Source organism: Galeopterus variegatus, unplaced genomic scaffold (genome assembly GCF_000696425.1).
Source record: "Galeopterus variegatus unplaced genomic scaffold, G_variegatus-3.0.2 Scaffold17613, whole genome shotgun sequence".
Lineage (NCBI taxonomy): Eukaryota > Metazoa > Chordata > Mammalia > Dermoptera > Cynocephalidae > Galeopterus > Galeopterus variegatus.
In genome coordinates, this window is record NW_007743724.1 from 6401 (window position 1) to 18271 (window position 11871).

An 11871-nucleotide genomic window follows, 5' to 3' on the forward strand; every position below is an offset into this window, starting at 1 on the left:
AAGTCAAAGGTCAGCCTCTGAACACCAACACAGAGCCCCCCAAATCACTAAACAAGTGATCAGAGCAGTCACATGAGATGAAACCTTTTGGCCGCCTCTGGACTAAAGTCCTAGGCCACACTTGTTGACAATCTTCTCCGATGCAGTGTACCTACAATGCTGGGCATATCTGTTAAACATTCTGGTTGCTGTGATTTGGAACATTTGGAACATACCATGCTTGCCTTATCTACTGTATCTGATGCCTCTCTCACCTTTGCTACAGTATTTTGAGCCTATCCAAAGAAGCCCTTCCCAATACCTGCACCTTAAGTGGTTACCTACCATCCCCCCCCACCTTCCCCTCATCCTCTATCCCATTGCCACAGGTGGGTGTTAAGCGTACACCAATATCTCTCTCAGGCTACCCCATCCAAATGCGAACAATCAAGCCTAGCTATGCAATACCTGATTAAAAAGCACAACTAATTCTCCACTACGTGTTCTATCCCATTGCCACAGGTGGGTGTTAAGCGTACACCAATATCTCTCTCAGGCTACCCCATCCAAATGTGAACAATCAAGCCTAGCTATGCAATACCTGATTAAAAAGCACAACTAATTCTCCACTACGTGACACTGCTAACTGGGTTTCCATGCCAGTTCATACAGAGATAAATATGTTAATCTTCATGAGTTACCCATACTAGATAATAAATTCATGGTGTTTCATTTAAATTCTAGGCATAAATTACGACTACAAGCAACGATTTCTATTGGTCCTGAAACTACACTTCATTTATAGGACCCTAATCACTATCCTTAATGACCAGCCTCCATTAGCTAACTTTTAATCAGAATATAGCAAAGTGAGGTTGTTTAGACTTTCTGCAGTAGAAGAAAAATACATCAGTTTAAATTAAATCCACTGCTAACACGGTTTACATTTCCTGCTTTGTTAAATGGCTAATTGAACGCCAGCCTACTTTCAAAGAAGTGTCTGGCTTGCTCTGACTTGCTGCAGTGAACACTCTGGTTTCATACTGCTTGCATTATTGAAAATGTTTATTTTGACAGACATTTCTCAGCATACCTGCTTCCAAAAAACACATTCTAAAATACTTTAAATTATATAGTAATTATAAATCCCCTACTTTATAAGTATTAGAAACAAAAACAAAAATGTCAACAACTAAAATGAACTCCATAAATTTATTCAACAACTAGAAACATAAAAGTTGAAGGGCACAGGGAGCTCTCACAATTCTATTTAAAACCAAGATAATTTAAAATCCGCAAATATTAAAATCTGAATATTTACTGTACATATGCACTACCACTCAGATATTTTTTCTTTTAATCACAAGGTAACATATTACTATGGACTGCAATTCTACAGAATAAACCTGTATTACTTCGGAAGAGGTCTAAAGCCACCATTTGTAAGGTTCTGAAAAATGAACAGTGAGAGAATGTGAAATGTTCAAAAAGCATTACCTGGTGCAGGCTGTCGTTCATTCCACTCAGTGGAGATTAAAATTTCTATAACTTTTATGAGGTGTTCAGTATTATCAGAGCTACAAAAAAGAGAGTTCTATTAGAAATCTCTTCCCTAAAAACAAACTCATTTTCATTTATACACATTCAAGTCATTGTGTGATATAAATCTGCACATGCATCTGTGCAGTAGTATCATTAGAAAATGTTTAATGACCAATCAATTTAGGACTACCCTCATTACCCCAAAATACATTTCTTTTCTTTGACTTACCTGGCTGCTGGGAATCTGAAAAGCATAGGGCTGAAAATTTCAGAGAGCACTCTTGCATTCAAGAGGTTTTTGCTGGAGGCTTGAGAGAGCTTGAAAAAGTGTTTCAACAAATACTGAAGTGTAAGCCAATACTGATGAGGTATGTTAGGTGACCTAATGAGCTTCTTCAACAGCTGGATATATTCTTCGGGGCTTTGTACTTCTACACGTTGAAAACAAAGGAAGAAAAAAAGAAAAGAAGAAAGAATAGGAGACTATTCATAGATATCAATAAACACCTAGAAAATGTCTGTTCTTTCTTCTAGCTATAGGAGGAGTCATTTAAAAAGTTATCAGGAGGAGCACACTGGACATTTGTTCTTCTCATTAGAAAATGCATTGTGAGAAAGTAGAAAGCTCAAGTCAGATGAAAATGCAAGAAACTCTTCGTGTAAAAAAACCACAAGCTGTTCAGGGTGTGCTGACAGGAACCGGCCCTCTATTGAGCAGCTTCAAGTGTGATTGGCTAATTCAGAGGAGCATCAGATAAGTACCACAAGTTTTAACTTTGAAGGTTAGGAACCACAATTTCCTGTCCCCAAAGCACTAACTGAGCCTGAGCTCCTAAAGCTGAGAGCCCTTTTCCCTCAACACGTTTTGCTATGGCCACTCGGGGGAGATGACAAGGACACCCCCAGTTACTGGGCCCTAATCCCAGTTTCCTGAATCTGACACTAGTACTGGGAACACCAAGTCTATTATTAATGTAGTGAACTTTGTTAATACTGATAAAAGGTAAACAGTTAGCCATTTTGTTATGCAGGCAGTCTTCCTAAGCAGACGAGAATCTGAGTCTTTCATCGAATGCCCTGATAAGGAAGGTAACTTTGGGTGGTAGTGAAGGAGAGGGGCAGGTTACTATTACTATTTTCTAAATACTATCTCTTTATATGCAGCACATAATAGAGTTTACAAACACATCCACATCTCAATATGTGTTCAGTGAGATTCTCAGAAGAGAAACAAACCTTGGGATAAAGAAATCATTTCACTGTAAACGACTACTGGAATGACAGGATTTGGTAAGTCCAGGAGATAGCGTTTGAAAGCGTCTGCTAAAACTTGCACATCAATCATTTCCAAGTCCACAGAGGCCGTATCTAGAAAAGAACCATTTTAAGAAATACTTCAGACATTTATTTTATACATCAGTTGGGCCAATTTTCTGAACATTTAAGTGAGGTATAGGAAAGGAAACAATATTTATTAGCAGTGTTTCTCCTAGGGGTTGCTCTTGTCATTTGGGTAGAACAATTTTTCTTTGTGCCGGTCTATCCCACATGTTCCAAGCATTTAGCATGCCTGGCTCCCTGCCCGTGATGCCAGCAGCATACTCCCAGACTTAGGGACAAAAAAAAAAAAAAAAAAAAAAAAAATTCCCCTGTTATGGGCTGAATTGTGTCTCTCCCCAAATTCATATGTTGAAGCCTAAATCCCCAGAACCTCAAAATGGCTGTATTTGGAGATGGGGCTTTTAAAGAGGTGATTAAGTTAAAATGAGGCTGTTAGAGTAAACTCTAATCCAATCTGATTGATATCCTTGTAGGAAGAGGAGATTAGGACACAGGGAGAGACACCAGGAATGCACACACACAGCATGGGAACAGGGTGAGAAGCAGGCCATTTGCAAGCCAAGGCGCGGGACCTCACGAGAAACCACACCTGCCTACACTCTGGACTTCTAGCCTCCAGAACTATGAGAAATACATTTCTGTTTTTGAGCCACCCAGTCTGTGGCATTTTGTTATGGTGGCCTGAGCAAACTAATATAGCCTTGTTGTCCTGCCCCCCAATCCCCACCCCACACGTTCCCAAACACCCTCTGGAGGGTGGTTCTGCCCTGATTGAAAAGGGTTCTGCCTGGGGTTTGTTAGTCACAGAGTAAATCTTCCCTAAAACCTCAACAGGAAAATGAGAAATGCAAACTCCCAGGTCTCCTGAAACTTGAATTGACAAATACTGCATCTCAGAATTAAGGTAAATTTAACCTAACAGGGTGATTGATTAAGTAGTAAGAGATTACAGAATTTTAACAATCAGTCTCAAGAATGTCCAGAAAAATAAGTTGAATATTTTCAGAATGTTTCCCCCTAAATCTGAGTATTACTACTAATCTAACCCATGGGCATCAGACTATCTCAGAAGAAAGATAAGACAAGAGTATCTGTCTAGTAAATCCCTCAGCTGGAGAAGAGGTCAAGCAATTCAAAAACAGGGTGACAGTAATCAAAAACACCCTGAGCACTCACTATGCACTGTGCTCTGAGTACTTGGGATAAGAAAAGGCGTAAAGCCCCACAGAAATAAGGAGTGCTGGGAACAAAGGTCTGAGGGCAGGAATGACGATGGGCATCTAGAAATGAGGAGAAGCATTTGGGGGCTGCTGCAGGATGTGTGCTCTGAGTACTTGGGATAAGAAAAGGCATAAAGCCCCACAGAAATAAGGAGTGCTGGGAACAAAGGTCTGGGGGCAGGAATGACGATGGGCATCTAGAAATGAGGAGAAGCATTTGGGGGCTGCTGCAGGATGTATACTTGCAACGTGAAGGGTAACCTGAAGTTATTTGGGGACTCATGGGCTCATGAGAGGAAAGGTGGGCTGATGGGCAAAATGTCACCTTCTTATACAGGTTTATTAATTGTAGTGTTTAAGAATAAAATGGAAAGAGGGGCTGCTGGAAGTAACTACCAATTTTGGTAATCTGAAGCAAAGTGATGTGATCTGAATTCTAATGCAGTTAGAAGTGTGCAAGACATTTTCAAGAGGTAACATAACTTGGTCGTTGACTGGACTGGGCTGTGGCCTAGGAGAGAATGAGAAAAGTATCAAAGTTTACTCCTTGGAGTTTGAGCACACGAGTGAACAGGAGGTGGTATCATGGATACCCTGGAACTAAGTATGACAATATAAATCATCCTAGCCTAAGGCTACAAAAATTCTTTGGACATATTATCATAAACCAAACTTGCTTCATTGTAGGCAGATGTTATGGAAAATAATCATGCAACACCATAAAGCCCTAAGAAAACTCAGTCTGGCACAAAATATGATAGGTCAGTTAGAGGAAAAGAATGATTACACTTAAAAGGTGAAGAGGCAAAGTGTTAAATCACTTAAATGTCCTGCAAAGAACTAACCAGAGGCACTTCACATCTCTAACAGTGTGGGAAGGGCAGTACTAGGTCTTTGCATAGAGGATCTACATTGAAAGTAATGCAATTACTGCCATAATAAAATACTGTCAAATAAAATTGTGCGTGTATCACTACAGGAACACTTCACAATCACTGACTAGGGGACAAGCTTCTGTCCCTCATATACTTTGCCTCACATGCTTCATTTATAATGATGCTTTGCCCAGCAAATTAATATCACTTAACCTGCTCATCCTGAAAATGGCGATAAACATTGAGACACTAAATGTTTCACATGTGCTTCTCTCAGGCAGGGTTTCCTGTGTTCTCCCAGTGCTGAAATGACACCCCTCTGTCAGGACACTTACCAAACAATATGGTAATATGTGGGGTTATGGGTCTCCCCTGCTCAAATGAGAGACCCCAAGGGCATGGACTGTGGTTCTCACCTGCATCCCTCAGGCGCCAGCACACAGAATGTGTTAAATGTTTGTGGATTTTATCGTGTTTGAATGAAATGACCTTAATGCAGGTCTTTGGATCAGCTCACCTTATGTCAAGTTCCACTAGAACTGATGACACAGTATGTTTTATTTATTTTTGTAATGTAACTTCTTAAGTTCCTTGGGGTTTCTGATTTGTGCTCTCTAAGATTCCTTTTCTGCATTAAAACTATCCTAACATGCTCTCCCAATAGCTATACACATCTGTCATGTGATGATTTAGAGATCTGCATAATCTTTAGCTCTGGGTTGGAGGAGTTTACATTCTCTTCTGCCTCACTTTTCATTGTATTCATGACAGGCAACCAGTAAGCTCTCCATCACTTCACACCTCCCACTGCAATGCAGGAGTCTCTTCCCTAACTGATCTCTATCTAGGTTAGTGGTTCTCCACGAGGGTGAGGGTGGAGGTGGGATTTTTACGCCCCTCCAAGAGACATCTGGCAACATCTGAAGACATTTTTGATTGTCACAACTGGCAGAGGATGCTACTGGGACCCAGTTGGTAGAAGCCAGGGATGTGGCTAAATATCCTAGCAGCCACAGGACAGTCTCCAACTCTTGCAACAAAGAATTATCTAGCCTAAAATATTAATAGTGTAGAGGTTGAGAAAGCCTGGTTCAGGTTAAGAGAAATCAAAAAATGTCAAGAGGAAATTGATATCATTAAAACTCAAATGAGACAAGAAAGAAAGAAAGAAAGAAAGAATTCATTTTAGGGCAAAATAGGAAAAAAAAGAACGAGGACTTTTGCTGTCAGAACAATTTGTATACGAGTCACAGGTTTGCGACGTTGCTGAAAAACGTTAGAGAAATTACTTAGCTGAGGGTTAGCTTCCTTTTCTGGTGAGTAAACGTAGCTAATACTTATATCACAAGATATACGTGTGGATGAAATAACATAACTTAGTAGGTGCTAACAAAAATGGCTGTTGTCCCCCATGTCTGTTCTTTTCAGACACTGGTAATGCACAAGGTTGGTTAAAAGTCATGATTTTTTGCAGTGTAAATGACTTATCTCAGATCTTCCTCCAAGATAGTAAAATATTTTTATGTATTGAAAAATCTTCAAGCTGAAAACAGTCCTCACAGACCCACTCAAGTCTGAACAATGTGTACTTTTTCATTTGTTGCCACAAAATACACTTTTATAGCACAGAATCCAAATAAAACCAATTTTCTACGTGTGTGTTTTGATGTCAATGGAGAAGAAAGGCTGTCTGTCAGAATATATTGTTGACGTGAATAATGGTTGTTTACCTCACAGGCGGTATAAAAACCATTTTTTTATTTTTAGCTAAACAGCATCATTTGTATCGGTCACATTTAAAACCTAACCACCATTACCACCATTTCTCAAGTAAATTCCATTTCATCGGTTTCTGATGTCTACACATTTCCTGTGACTTTTAACATGTTCAATTTGACCAATTTTCTGACCAAAACATGTATCTCTATTTCAATTGGCTAATGACAAAATTCAGTGTTTCCTTCACACCCTGGTAAAGCTATTAGAAATATAGAAAAACAAGCCTTTTCTCCTTGAGTTTTCTGCCAGTCAACTTTGAATGACCTCCTCTGCGGGAAGCACAAAAAATTTAGCAACAAAGAGGATACACCCTCCCTGTATGTGAAAGACTGATTTCCATGTACAATAAATAAATAAATAAATAAATAAATAAATAAATAAATAAATAAATAAAGCTTAAAAAACTTTTTTTGAAGAGTTGCAAAACTTTTGATCAGTACATTTTGAGTGAAGGTATTTACTGATAATAAAGCTTAAAAAACTTTTTAAATAAATAAATAAATAAATAAATAAAGCTTAAAAAACTTTTTTTGAAGAGTTGCAAAACTTTTGATCAGTACATTTTGAGTGAAGGTATTTACTGATAAAGATCCAGTTTCTTTCTTCCTCCAAGAAATGTCTTTTCTAGAAAGTTTCACAAGTTGCCTCGTTTTGAAGCTGCCTAACACTTCAAATCCCCATTTACTAAACACCATGTGGGCATTCTTCATACAATTATACTTCTGAAGCAGAGTCTTGCAAAACTGGGTTTCACTCTTTTTGGCTCAAACATCCAAATTCAGTTAAAATAATGTCAGGCACAACTTACAGGTGGAAAAAAAGGTGTTATAATAATATAAAGAATCTGAGAGATTCTAGAAGTTGATATGAGAAGATGACTTGCTGGAAAGATGGCTAGTAAATTAATTTGTACAGTTTTTTCTGTATGGAAAAAGGGGGATGGGGGCAAATAACAAAACCACCCCTTGGCTTTAACCAGTGATGTGCTGGAGCTGGCAGGTACCGGCTCGCAAGAGCCAAATGTTCTCAATTCTTCCCAACTCCACGTTCAGGGAAATCTTGTTGGTTTAAAGTTTGACATCAACCAGGATGGGAATATTTATACTACAGATATGGGCAAAGCTATGAACCAGGGCTTTTTCTTCCCAGACGGTTGGTTCACCTGCACACCGTTGAATATAACAGTATCATGATGTTACTTAATGTGTATGTGACACAGAAAAGCAAGCAAGCCAGACAGAGAAAAGTAAAACAAAAAAGAGGGGGAAATGGACAAGGAAATGGAAAGGTAATGAAGGGGAGAGGGTGGTCAGAAGAGACATCTGTGAAATGACATAAGCTTATAAATATGTTCTAAAGTGATCCGGATGAACTAGCTGTAGACAACTGCAGGGTCAAGGGAAGATGGCAGGTACAAGGAGCCAGAGAAACCCCAAGGGGTTGTTTCTCCCCTCTGCAAGTCCTGCGGGACCTAGGGCTACAGCTGTGATAGAAGCCAACATGCCTGCAGGCAGCCCTGCACACACACCCCAGCTCAGGAGACAACATCAAAGGACTGCACCGGTTTGCACTGTTACCATATAAGGCAGAGGAAACTGCGAGATTCGAGTTCCCTTTAAACTTAAAACATCGCATGGATTAACTTAAGTGTTTTTGTACTACCTGAAACTGAAAGGTAAGACCTGTCTTTCCCATCTGTATTTCTAGCTCTGTGACACTCACCACAATCAAGAAGCTGTCGTAATTCTGCCAGGTTGCTGGAGCTCTGTGTTCTGTACAGAGTTGAACATTCCAGACCTAGGACACAAAACAGACTGTGTATGCAAAACATAGCTCTCTGGAGAACCCGTGAGCCTGCTGCCAGACAGCATTCCAGTTCCCATCCAGTATCTGTTCTAGATGTGTACCAAATATTCCTGGAAGTCAACTCCTACTATTAATCTTATCTGGCATGTCAATAATTTTGGCCAAACCATCTGGCCACTAAGAAGCAAGTTAGTCATATTTATTAAATTATGGAGAATTTAATAGTTTCCATACAGTAACTACATGTTAGAGTTAGAAATCACAGACCAAGATCATTTCCCCAGTCCACAGCCTCAGATCCCGTGTGTGTCTAGCACAGTATCTGCACATAGCAGGCAGTAGGAAATTTATTTAATGAATGCCCAAGAGACAAATATAGATTATAACAGCCATGAAATAAGGGTGTAACAAATGAACTGACTCCCGCCAGCAGTCTGGTTACCTTTTTTTTCAATGGCTTCCACCAGCTTGATAAGAAGAGGCGGGGCAATGTCAGGAGGGGCAAACTGCTCTGCAAGGTCCGGAAGAGCCAAAGCTGCACACAAACGAGATCCCACCATTACATTTCATTTGGGGTAGTCCAAGGCATCAGACCACAATGAACAACATTTAAGTACAAAATAACTTAATTACATCTGACAGTAGCAACGTCAAGCCCCAGCAAGGGACCCCAATGCCAGGCTGTGCACTCTCAGGGCCAAGGGGACATACCTGTTTCTTTTCTCCTAGGACACAGAGTACCTAACCAGAGTCCTGGAATTCCCTGCCAAATGGCCTCTACCCCAGGTCCATCCTCCCCAGGGCAGACCTTCCTGCCCAGGTGCACCCCTAAGTCCAGGAGGGGCTGGGGCCGGGTGAGAGGGGCTTGGGATGGACTGGAGTTTGGATGTGCAGGGAGAAGCCAGGGATGAGCCAGGTCAGCTCTGTCCACATCATCATGCACTGAAGCATAAGTCCAAGAAGCCCAAGAAATCTGATTTCAAATCTGGCCTCCTGGTCATTAGGAAGGAATAAATGCCCAGGTAGGAAGATAGAAGAGATTTCATCGAACAGTTTGTTAATATGATTTATATCAATATTTAGATGCAGGGTATGTGGACCTCCTTTTGTACTCTTGCTGCAAAGTTTCACAAGTGCCAGGGTGGCCAAGCATCAGCTACGGAAGCCAATGCAAATGATCACTGCCCACGTGACATCAAATAAAGTCCCTGTGTAACTGCTGTCAAAGCCTTTATTTGTTTACATCTATTTTGGCTAGTTAGGAGTTTAAGAAATATGATGCTTTCATAAACTGTTTTTCCATGCTTTATTTACATGTTTTACCAATTGTAATAATGCAAAAGAAAAAAATCTAATTAGATAGCACTCATAAGTAACTTCCTTCAGCATTACATTAATAAACATATTCTCACTCAAAAAATTATGAAATAATTTTTAGGAAAAATATTTTTTCTCAAAATATGCCAGAGGAGAGAGCTAAATATATCTACCTCAAATTTCTCCAAATGTAAACTACAGGTAAATGACAGTCTTCAGGAAAATATCTATATGTGCAACCTGTTTATTAGCCACCTATTTTTAGACACTTGAGTTGTCACCTGCACTCTTACTTAGGAATAGATAGTTTATATAACCTAAGAGAGACTATATATTTGCAATTTTATTTCAGTGGTAAAATTTTTTATTATAAGCCATATACCATATTAAGCAAATTTCTAATTAAGCCCATTTTCAAGTACTAAGAATCAACACAGACCAACAACAGATTCACAATACAAAAGTAAAATTCTGTTATTAAATTTTGATCCTAGAGAACTAAGCATGATTTAAAATATTTTGCTAACCCAGACCATCTGGCCTAAGAAGTTTTCAAATGGCAAGACCCCCTGCGATGGATGGACATGTGGTCTTGCTACCCACCTCTATTAGCCACTGTAACTACCCAGGATAAAAGAGCTAAATTAGCTAAATTACAGAGGAAAATCTTATAGCAGTGCTGCTGTCCAGTAGAACTTTCTGTGATAATGGAAATGTTCTATAGCTGTGCTCTCCAATAAAGCAGCTACTAGCCACAATGGCTTTGAGTACTTAAAATGTAGCCATTGCAACTAAGAAACTAAATTTTTAAATTTATTTAAATTGAAATAGCTATATGTGGCTAGTGACCATAGTACTGGGAAGTGCAGTTCTATAGCCTGAGCAAGGGCAAATTTTGTCAATGGCAGATGAAAGATTCCTGAGTCAGCTTTGGGCGACAAAGACCCTACTATAAAGCTATTCTTGAGGACAGGGCATCTTGATGCAGGGCTAATCAATATTTGAACTTAAGGTCCCACGGAGTTTACCATTTCATCTTCCTGGTTGACTTTGTCCTACCCTCCCTTTGCAATATTACTCTAAGATATTTTGGACTTCATGAAGACAGAACAGATAACCCACTAACTCTCCAGTCACTGCACAGACAGCTGGGTAACCTCATTTCTCTATTGTCTCCCACACTTGCCCGAGCCTAAGCATCACCTGAAGAACTTCCTAGGAATACAGATTCCCAGGTCCCACTCTAAATTCCAGAACCAAAATATCCTGGAACAGCACTAGTCATCTGTTTGAAGTTAGTAATAAGTTTTAGGACATACTATTTTGAGAAGAAAATGCATGTGGGTGATCCATTGGAAAAAAAAAAATCTAGCAATGACATCCTCCAAATCTCTAAATGTTAAAATGTGAATGTATCTGGCTGGCTGGTTAGCTCACTTGGTTAGAGCGTGCTGCTGATAACACCGTGGTCCAGGGTTCAGATCCCCGTACAGGCCAGCTGCCAATAAATGAATGAATGCATGAATGAATGTTCAAAATATGAAAATATCTGAGAAGCACTTAAAGTACAAATGTCTTGAAAGTTTCGTCTTTTTAATGAAAAGCAATGTTCAATAGTATAAAATGAAAGAGCACACCATTTCATTTCCTCTGATAAACTGTAAACCACTTCCCTTTGCCTGAGTATATTACCAGCTCACAAAGTATCCTCTCCTACAAACACCTTCTACACCAAACAAAATGAAATATCATCCTATCAGCATTATGAAATAGAAGGGAAATCTAAAGGCTGAGAAATGGTGTAGGAAAATGTTATTAACATTCACTTATAGTGTCTCACCTTAGCCCTCTCAAACTAACAGGTCTTAGCACACCCCAAAACTCAAAAAGCTAAAGATTAAATGGTAATTACACAAACACACATATCCACACAACACTCATGCAACTAACATGCCAATTCCTCTCCCCCTTCCCTCATAAATTACACCGGCATTTTTTATTTAAAAAAAAAA

At 39.5% G+C, this 11871-nt stretch overlaps 1 protein-coding gene across 1 annotated transcript; it reads right to left on the reverse strand.

The window, feature by feature from the left end:
• Positions 1-1476: 1476 nt before the first annotated feature.
• LOC103582730 (phosphatidylinositol 3-kinase regulatory subunit alpha-like) lies at positions 1477-9102 on the reverse strand (the record flags this gene model as incomplete). Its single annotated transcript, XM_008564251.1, has 5 exons — positions 8985-9102; positions 8459-8533; positions 2758-2889; positions 1751-1952; positions 1477-1556 (listed from the first exon to the last, which is right to left on the reverse strand). Coding segments are annotated over exons 1-5 (607 nt in total), but the record flags the coding sequence as incomplete, so codon positions are not given.
• Between the last annotated feature and the right edge of the window lie 2769 nt (positions 9103-11871).